General features: G+C 42.5%; 1 protein-coding gene across 2 annotated transcripts in view; it reads right to left on the bottom strand.

The window, feature by feature from the left end:
- Positions 1 to 2,346: 2,346 nt before the first annotated feature.
- The window catches only part of VTCN1 (V-set domain containing T cell activation inhibitor 1), a 56,688-nt gene continuing 49,074 nt past the window's right edge, over positions 2,347 to 9,960 (bottom strand). The window contains exons 5-6 of one of the 2 annotated variants that reach the window (XM_080801167.1): positions 6,392 to 6,561; positions 2,347 to 3,218 (exon numbers count right to left, since the gene is read on the bottom strand). In XM_080801167.1, coding sequence (XP_080657293.1) covers positions 6,437 to 6,561 — 125 coding nt within the window. In that variant the 3' untranslated portion in view covers positions 2,347 to 3,218; positions 6,392 to 6,436. Of the gene's footprint in view, positions 3,219 to 6,177; positions 6,562 to 9,960 lie in introns of those variants that run through there. The other variant, XM_080801166.1, reaches the window with a different exon arrangement.

Raw genomic sequence — 9,960 nt, 5'->3', positions numbered from 1 at the left:
AAAGCAGAGGCTTTTACCCACTGAGCTACCCAGGCGCCCCAAGGTTGTCCATTATTACCTTCTCATGTGTAGCTAGAGGCCGGGAAGCACTTTTTTTTTTCCCCCTTGGGCAGTGGAGGTGAGGCAGTTAATGGAAAGAATGGTGGAAACACAAAGAGTTGATTGGGCCATGTGGGGAAAATGGATAAAAGGGGAGGGAGAGGAAACTGAAGACAATTATTATTTTTCTCCTAGATCCTCATTTAGCAGGCTGTGACTTGGCTTCTTCTGGGGCACCACTCCCTCTCAGTAGAAACTCTTACCTGTATGCGATAACACTATCATACTTCTAGTCTCACCTACCCTGGGTGTGAGGCCTGGATCCACCACTGGAGTCCTATATGGCTAACCTGAACCAACTCATCGAAGTCCTATTAAGTACCATAAAGTCCTGGAATTGTATTTGTCAGAACCTAAATTGTTCTCGCTAGAATGACACATGAGTAGTTATAAATAGCGTTTGGTAACTGCAAATATAGAGGGCAAAGAGAAGGGAAATGGTCTCCCTCTGCTATGAACTGCTCACAGACCATATTAACGGAGCATCACTTTTGGCTTGTTATGAAGAAGGGATATAGGACCAAGGTATTCATAAATTTCTTATTTGGAATGTTGTTTAGAGTTTTGGGTAAGGGACCTTCTAACTGGACCTGCTAAGGATACTCTTTAGGCCAGAAGGTTAGATTTGAACCAAAGTGGTTAAGATAACACTGAAGGTCAAGTTATGACTTTGAGAAGACGCAGACATATCATTTTCTGGGGGAGCCATACCTTTCAGTACACATAGGGGCTCCTGTAGCGAGAAGTGCAGGGCCCCCTTCCAGGCTGCGATTTAACTGCTTTGTCTCAGGAAACAAGGCTTCCTGCGTGTATCTGTTTGACCCTCTTCTAAGAGCAGACTTCCAAGGGCTGCCTGCCTGGACCCCTATCCTTATTTTGTCATCATCTTCAAGGGAGTCCAAGTACACAGCAGTGAAAACCAATAGACAAAACAGTGTGCGATTTTGTGCTAAATTGTGTGCATAGACCAAAAAACAAGAGTAAAATCATGTTGTATAAAACTGCTCAGAAACAGCTTCACGGGGAAAGAATTTTTGCTGGAGGGGAGGTAGAATGCAAAAAAAGACAGTAGAGAGCATTGCTAAGGCTCTGTTTCTATGACAGTTAATTCTCACTCATGGCTTTCGTACTGAAACTCCTGGAGATGACTGATGTGAAAGAGGAAACAAAGTCAGAAGGAGCAGGAGCTCAGGCACGTTGTAAGACAGTCTGAATTAAAGCAGCCGGTGGGATGTGTGGAGACTTCCCCAGCCGGAGGGAGATTCGGAATTCCGTTTTATCAATAGAACCGAAGCATACCATGTATGCTGTGAAGCAGAAGCTTTATTATGCAGTATTGAACTGTGCACACCCTTTCCCTCGATTAATAATGCACAGATTAAGGTCACTGTGCACTGAAAACAAATCTTCAAACAACCTGGGGATAGCTGGGAGCTGATACTTCACCTTGAAGTTTGACTTGTTTGGTCAAATGTGCCTCTGGCATCAGATTTGAGCTTCTCCAGATGTTTGTGGTGTGTCATATTCTGGTTCTTGCACTTTAGCTGATACAATACAGTTGTCTAGTGCATCTGCCATGTGCTCATGGACAAGGCCAAAGAATGAACCTGGGTTGGGAATGTTTATTCTCTCACAGTTTGCTTTTTCAGTTTGGTTCAGCACTGGTCCCTTCTTGCAAAAGGCTGATTGGGACCAAGCTGGAAATACAGCAGGGAAGAGTTGTTCTGAAAGTCTCCTGAGAATTTGCCCTTTGGCAATTAAATTTTCTATAGATTTTATCCCTCTACCAACTGTCAGTGCAATTTTTGGCAAGTCACGTAATCTGAGGACTGCAAGTTATACACACTTCACCCTGGGCCTCTGGGTCTTCATCTGAAAAGTGAAAGGACTGGGAAAGATGATTTTGAGGTCCTTCACCTCTAAGATTTGAGAATTTCGTAATTCCTGAATAGTAAACATCAGGTTTTTTGACACCAGAGCAATGAGTTTGTTTACCTGTATGTGTTCTCCCAAATGTTATCTGCCTCAAGCCACTGAGATCTTTCCCAAATGGACACATGGCAGGCTGGCAAAGCCTATGGAGTTCCCTTAGGAAAGTAGGCCCAGCCGCTCCTATTTATTATCTTTTCATTCAACAAACATTTATTGAAGGTCTGTTACATGCTAGTTGCTCATCTTTAGAACTTGACTCATGGCTTTTTATCCATCTTATGCTTGCTTGCCTTGACAAACCAGGCAGACAACAGTATAGGAAATGTGCATTTAATCATTCTCTTGAATGGTCAGAACTCAAAAATCTTAAGTTTTCTATAACAAAATGTAATACAGTCATGTGGGTCCAAAGTGCCAGGGAGGCAGACCTCAACATGTGAAAAGTATGGAAAGGGGGAGGGGTGTGAACAACACGTTCTTTTTGATCAAAGCTTTATTCCTCTGTCCCATTTCAAAGGTCCATTGCCCCTGCTTTCAGAAGTCTCTGTGTGTTTCAGGGAGGGGACATGTTTTTGTTACCTTCATTGGAATTGTGACTAGTAGGGTCCTGAGATCAGAATTCAGAGCGAGAGACATTGAGATAGAACTCAGGCAGTTCTCACAGAACCTAATTTGTACCTTAGAATGAAGGGAAAGGAACCTCCTAGAGATGACCCCATCAGGAATTCCTGGCTGCCTGAGCTCTGGCTCTCTGTGCTGAGACAACAGCCAAAGAGGCAGAGGATAGTGCCTATCTGTAGGTTTTGTTAGTTCCCTCTTTTCTAGATCCTTTTGGAGGACTGACATTTGGGGCTGGGTAATTCTTTGTTGTGGGTGGATAATGCTGTACATTGTAGGATTTTGAGTAGCATCTCTGGGTTCTATCCATAACATTAGCACCCTCCCCTCTCCCCCGAGTTGTGCCAACTAAAATTGTCTCCAAACATTTTCAGATGTCCGCTGTGTGTGGGGAGGAGTGTGAAAAATCACACTGGGTGAGTCCCACTGCTCTAGATGTTGTTGAAAGCTGAGGTTATCACTGTCCATGCAAGATAGAAAAGTTGGAGCCTGACACTTCATGTTGACATAATGCCGTATACAGCGATGACGAGAGGTCCTTTCCCAGACCATTCAAGGATGCACGTCATCTGAGAAATCAAATGGCATTTTTTTGTTTAGAAAAGAAGATGCTTGGATAATTTGGAAAACCAGGGTGTCCCAACTACATGTTTTAAGTTACAATTATGACCGTGCCCACATTTCTTTAGCATTTGTCAAGTGGGAGGAGATTCCAAGGCACTTTTGGCAGCATCCTAAGGAAAGGTGAATTATTTGACCCATCACTACCTCTGAATTGTGACGTGGCAACTAATTAGCAGCTTCTTACTATATCTACTGAGGTTTAATTTATGGATTATGAAATGTGGAGGTATTGCAAATCAAAACTTTCTGGGAACTTAGAGCAACATTATAGTAATATAAAGATTCAGAGACAAGTCAGAGGCAATATCCCATCCTCTCACTGGGTGTTGCAGGCGGGGGGTGCTGGTTAGTAAGGGGAGGTCCCTGAAGTACAGAGATCCACTTGTCTCCACTTGCAATTGACTTAGTCCTAACACATATCCAGTTCAGATGAATTATGTTCCCAGCTTTTAATATATGTCTTTGAAGAGAGATTTATCTGGTTCAAATGGGAGTCTTCTGTGGGTTGCTTTTGACTTTTTTTTTTTTTTTTTTTTTTTTGCTTCTTGATCTTATTTGTTCATTCCAAACCTCTAGACATGAATTCATTTCCCCCCAGAAATACAAAACTAGGTCATATCTTATGGTAAAGTAGTTCTGCAGATTCCTGGGATTCTGAAAATAACACAAATAGGATGTCCTTACAACCATTCAGTAAACATTTATGGAGAACCAGTTGTCTCTGTCCCTGTATGAGGGTATCTCTTGTTCAGAGATGGGCTCATTTTTCTGTATTTTGATGATGTTCTATCAAGACCACATGCTACCATGGGTTGCTGGGGGAAGAGATGGCTTGAGTCTCTTCTTCAGGAAGGGGATCATGCTTAGAGCAAACAGGAATAGAGAGATGAGCCAGGAGCAGTCTCCTGGGTAGAAGTAGAAAGATGACTTCTGCTTGAGTGTCCAACCAAAGAATGTATGTGACCTAAAATGTTGTGCTCAGCGTCGGTTTGGTTCGCAACCCTCCCAGGAGCTCCCTGGGAGTAGTCTGAAACCACACCCCCTTACTTGCAGGGCAGGGAGAGACAGAAGAAAGAGGCAGGCCACTCCAGGCCACTCCAGGTTGGCAGGTGGCAGCTTCAGTAAGCAAAGGTCACTTACACACGAGGCTTGTCCAGGGCACCAAGAACACGAGTAGGTCCTTGCAAGTCGTAAAAGTTAATATAGGGGCCATTACTAGGTTCAGTCACATATACTGTGCAAGGTGTTCTCAACACCGCAATATTATCTAAAGGCTGTGTCCTTGGAGCAGCCTCTGGGGGCGAGACAGACAAGTGGGATCCTTGTCCCAAGGACAGGGGTGGAGGTGAAGAGCCCCTGATCACCTGGGTCTAGTTCATGAGTCAACTGACAGACACATCTTTTCAATGACCTTCCCCCATAGTTCCTTATGGTTTTACAAGTAATGATAATGATCTACTTATTTATTTTTTAAAAATTGATTTAAGGTTATGCCTCTGTAGTTGTATGGAGAAAGAGTTGGGGTTGTAGCTAATCTGATAACCATATATAACTTATGCATACTGTGTGTGAACATTCTTTTACATGCATGTCATGGCTTTTAAAAAGGGCTGCCAATTACTGCTCGAAGGGAATACAAGATAGAGATGAATAAGCCGTACTTTATAGGTCAGGTTTTCTAGTTGCAGGATGTTAAAAATTCATTTACAGTGTCGTGGGGAATCAAGGAAAGAAGAAAGTGTTCCTTTTCTACTAGTGAGATCCTCAAGGGAGCGTTTCCTCAGGGAAATCTCCCTCCGCTGAAAACCTTGGAGGTGGGAACCGGTGGGTTTCCTTATAAAGAATCCATTTTCTGTGCTGCACTGTTGTGTTTGGAAAACAGGAGAAAGAACGAAAAGCGGTCAACAGATCTTTGCCTGCCCTACTTAACAATCTGGGCAAGGAATATATGTGCCTTCAAGAGTGTAAGATATCATATATTCTTCATGCATGCCAAGGGGATGCGGAAGAAACAGACCATCAGGAAAGTGGGCTATAAGCTGGGAAGCACTTGATTGAAATGGGTGAAGGAAGTGTGGCTTTGAACTGCCAGCGAGTCTAGGAGACTTCCAGGAAGGGCAATGAGAGAGGGAGCAAGGCCAGAGAGCGGAGCAGGCAGCTGAGAGAAGCAGGAAGCGCACGGAAAGAAACTCTTAAGAGAGCTGCGACCACATGGCTGAGGACTTTGACACAAGAGTGCCCAGAGAGTCACCTTAGGTTCCAGAGCGAAGGAATGCTGTGATGAAAATAGCATTGGAATATATATATATATATATATTTTTTTTTTCATCTTATTTCCTATCAGTGGACACAGGGAGAGGAAGGAGCAAGTATAGGGTTTTAGAACTAGGCTGGTGTATGAAATAATGGAGGCTGGATTAGGGTCGGTCTAAGGGACAACCCAGGAAAATGCCATGGGGCCTGGTAACAAATGAATGTCAAGAATAGAGGGGGATGGAAATAGCTGTAAAGTTGTGAGCCCGGATGCACTGTGGTGATGCCACTGAGTCATGGGGTAGTGCTGGCTGGAGCTTCGTGAACTCAGCCACACAGACTCCATACAAGAAGAATATTCGGGAAGCAATATCCTACCAATAATTGGAGCCAGAGGACTGAAGTGACAGGGAGAAGTCTCAACACGGGGAGCCAGCTGGGGAGTCATTTGTCAAACTTCTGGTCAGTAGGAGCTTTGTTGAGGTGCTAGGAGGAAGTCACTTGTGTGAGTGAGTATATGCGTGTCCTGAGGCTTTATAAGATAACCGTGAAATCCAGAGGAACTCTCAGGGCTAAGCATCTCTTTCTCTTTTTGCCTTGTGGCTAGATAACTTGGTAAAAGAAAAGATGTTTGAATTTGCACAAATATTTGACTTGCAGAGTTGTTTTTGCTGTAAGTGTATCGATGAGATCTACACTCTTTGTTCACACATATTTACCTTTCACAAGACCAGTAGGAACAGTGCCCACTGCCCTGGCCTTATCAAATGTTTCTTTCTGAGGCTGATGCTGGAGGTTGCTTGACTCTTGTTAGGAACACAGCACACACAGATCCAATCCCCACACCATTCGTGATTCATCTCACCTGTCATACCAATGACTTTGCATGTTTCTGTGTGGCCAGAGGACATTATTTTAGCATCAGGTAAGGGGAGAGAGGCAGGAGTACCCAGCTGATGGCAAAGAAAGAAGAGACACCCAGGGACGCCTTTGAGTTCAGCAGCTGTAGGTGACTCCGCCTTTTAATCTCAGAGTCTGCAAAGGGAGAGAAAAAAGTTCAGGGTCACAGAGGAAAAGCTGGATGTCTTCTTCACGTGGCTGCTTGGCAAAGAAAAGTACCCGAAGAACAGAGTAAGTTGTTTCTAACAACTTTTTACCCCCATTTGGGGGCAATTTTGTACCCTATTCTCTACCTTTCTGTTACTGGCTTAAAATCAGAGCTTTCTCTTTCTTCAAAAGAAATTCCATTCTGTTATCCACTCCCATGAACACTCAGCCAAATGAGAAACTAGACCAATAAAGAGATTGTTACTGCTTACCAAAAAAAGAATAGGGTAAGCGGTCATGGCCAGTCCTTGGTTTCAGACACATTTTTTTTCCTGTAGGCAGTGACCTTTACAAGTCTGTGTCATTTGCTTCACACCACTACAAGGCGATGTGAAAGTATTGTTCCCATTTTGAAGCCAAGAAAGGGAGAAGTGAAGGAATGAGACTACTCTTCTTTTACTCTATTTGCTTCTTAGACAATCCAATCTCATTTAATTCCTTTCAGCTTTGACTTTTATTAGCTGTGTGACTATAGGCAGGTTATTCAACTTAAGCATGCCTCATTTTCTTTACCTAGAAAATAAGGCTAAGATGATAATGGGCTTCACAGAGTCGTTTTGAGGGTGGAAAGCACTGAGATACAACAGGACCTCGCATGTAATAAGCACCCAACAGGTATCACCTGTAACCATAAGAGGGACCCCCCCCCCACTCGAGCCCAATAAGCATTACTTCCATTAAGCTGACCATCTCCAAACCCACCTTCTTAGTCTGAGCTCTGTCCTGAGTTCCATATCTGGATTTATGGTTGCCACTGTATATGTCCACTAAAAATTTAATTATTCAGTAAATATTTTGGGGGACCTGCTGTTGGGGTTCAAAAGAGTCCAGTAAGTAATACCCTCTTCCCCACCTGAGTTCTAAACCAATTAAAGGGTAAGACAAAAGAATGAGGCAACTGGAAGGCCAAAATATCACCTTTATCACTGGTTAAGTGTGATAATAAAAGATGAAGCTTTATTTGCAGGTAGATGGGCTGCAGCCCAGACCTTCCCAGTGACAGGCAGCACCAGACTGGGGCATGCTTCCTGCTGCAAGGGCAGATTCTGCTTCTAGGAACTGATGGCTTGGGGGAACAGACTTTCTGAGGGTTAGCTGGAGGAAAAGGTAAAAGAAGGAGCCAAACTCTTTGTGTCTAACTTCTCCTACTAAGGTCACTAATCAGATAATTTAACGCCTCCCCCTCTGAGGAGGAGGGGAAGAAGGGAGACGAGAGACCCTGGAAGGGTTACATGGATGGGAATCCTTTCTCGTGGAAGGAAATATGTAGAGGAGGGTTGAAGTTTATGGGGAAAATGCTGTCATATGCTGTGTAATGTGTTGTAAGCATTGGACATCTCTACCTACGTGCACGATGGACACCTCCAACTCCTTGCCAAATCCTCAACTTCATGTTGCTTCTCCCTATTTTAAATTTGGTTTGATCACTAACCTCCTAAGCACCCGGGGTAGAAATATCAGACCCATTTTGACTTCCTCTTTCTCTTGTCCTTCATATTTGTGTCACGAAGATGATTTTTTTCATTAGCTTTTGATTCTTCCTCTTTCTTTTCCATTGCCATTCAGTTAAAGCCCTCATAATTTCTCCCCTGGACCACTCATATAGGCTCTTGACTTCATACCTTCCTATTCTAACAAAACCATTTTCTTCTTCAAAGCCCAGCTTGAACCCTGCCTCCTCTACTCAGCCAGTCATAATTAACAATTCTTTCCCCTAGACACCACATCTACACTGGAATTAGTTACTCTTAGGACATTTATGCTATTATGCTATTCACCTCCGTATCATCGGACTTAAAAATTGCATTGTACATATTTGGCACGCAATAGATACTTGCTGAATAAATGACCTAAATTAGAAGTAGAGTCCAAGAACACAGGATGTAAACTCTGCCATCTCATCCAATTATTTAAAAAATACACTTACTTTGTATGTGGCAAAGCTAAATAAGTCGGAGTTGGACCCTAAGACTTTTAGTCTTCGGATCGAAAAGTCTTCTCAAAGGCAGGCTAGAACCAAATATTTTCTGAATTTTGAGCTATGTCCTGCTACCATACTGTATTTAGTCCTAGCACTGATACATGGGACACTTGTCCTGATGTATTCAATAAGCATGTATGGAAAAAGAATCTGCTCACTGAATCAAAGGTGTGCTCAATTTCTGTGGTTTATTCAGTTATTGTCCTTTCCATTGGAAGGCATTAGTTATACAGTTTGGAGATACTTATTGAGATCTGAACTGAGACACTGCTGTTAACACCTAGCTTTCTAAATGCCCAATGCCTCATTTCCCCCTTTTCTTCAGGGAAGGCCTTCCATCAGGTACTGCCTCATTGATCTATGTGTGGGCAACTGACCCAAGTGGAGCCTTCCTGAGAATGTGGAATAGGACTGTGGGATTAAGGCTCACTCTGGTTACTCTATTGAGTGAGAGAGACTATTAAAACTAGGAACTCTTCGGAATCACATTCTGCCCTATAGACTAAAACAGAAGAAACTAAATTAGAGAGTAACAAGAGAATAAAGTAGAGGGTTTTGAAAATCCCAATGGAATTTAAATTCCTGGTTCCAGCAGTTCCTGAAACCAAATTGTACTTCCTGTTCTTGGTTTCATGAAATGCACTAATTCTCTTTTATTGAATTCTCCATTTAGCTTAGGGTTATTTGAGTTGGTTTTCTGTTACAGTCAACTAAAAGCATTCTATTTGCTAGTCAACAATTTGTTCCTTAGGATAGTGGAAGAGCTCTCTTTTTCTCATATGTATGATTTTTTTATTAGATACTTTTTATTGTGATAAAAAACATAAAATTTACCATATTTACCATTTTAAATGTACAGTTTAATAGTTTTAACCATATTCACATTATATGAAACATATTTCCAAAATGTTTTCATTTTAATCTGAAACTCTATACCCATTAAACAACTCCCTTTGCTTTTCCCTCCCCCACAAGCTGCTGGTAACCACCATTCTACTTTCTGTTCCTATGAATTTGACAACTACTTTAGAGATCTCATATAAGTAGAATCATATAGTATTTGTCTACCACTGGCTTATTTCACTTAGCATGATACCCTGAAAATTTATTCATGTTGTAGCATGTGAAAGAATTTCCTTCCTTTTTAAGGGTGAATAATATTCCATTGTATGTATATGGCACTTTTTTTTTTTTTTTTAAAGAGAGAGTGTGTGTCTGAGTTGGGGTGGGGCTGGGGAGGGAAGGAGAGGAGGGCACAGAGAGAATCTCAAGCAGGCTCCCCACCCAGCATGGAGCCTGACCTGGGGCTCTATCTCACAACCCTGAGATCATGACCTGAGCCGAAA

This window comes from Martes martes, assembly GCF_963455335.1.
Source record: "Martes martes genome assembly, chromosome: 4".
Lineage (NCBI taxonomy): Eukaryota > Metazoa > Chordata > Mammalia > Carnivora > Mustelidae > Martes > Martes martes.
This window is presented reverse-complemented; position numbering and strand designations above follow the sequence as displayed.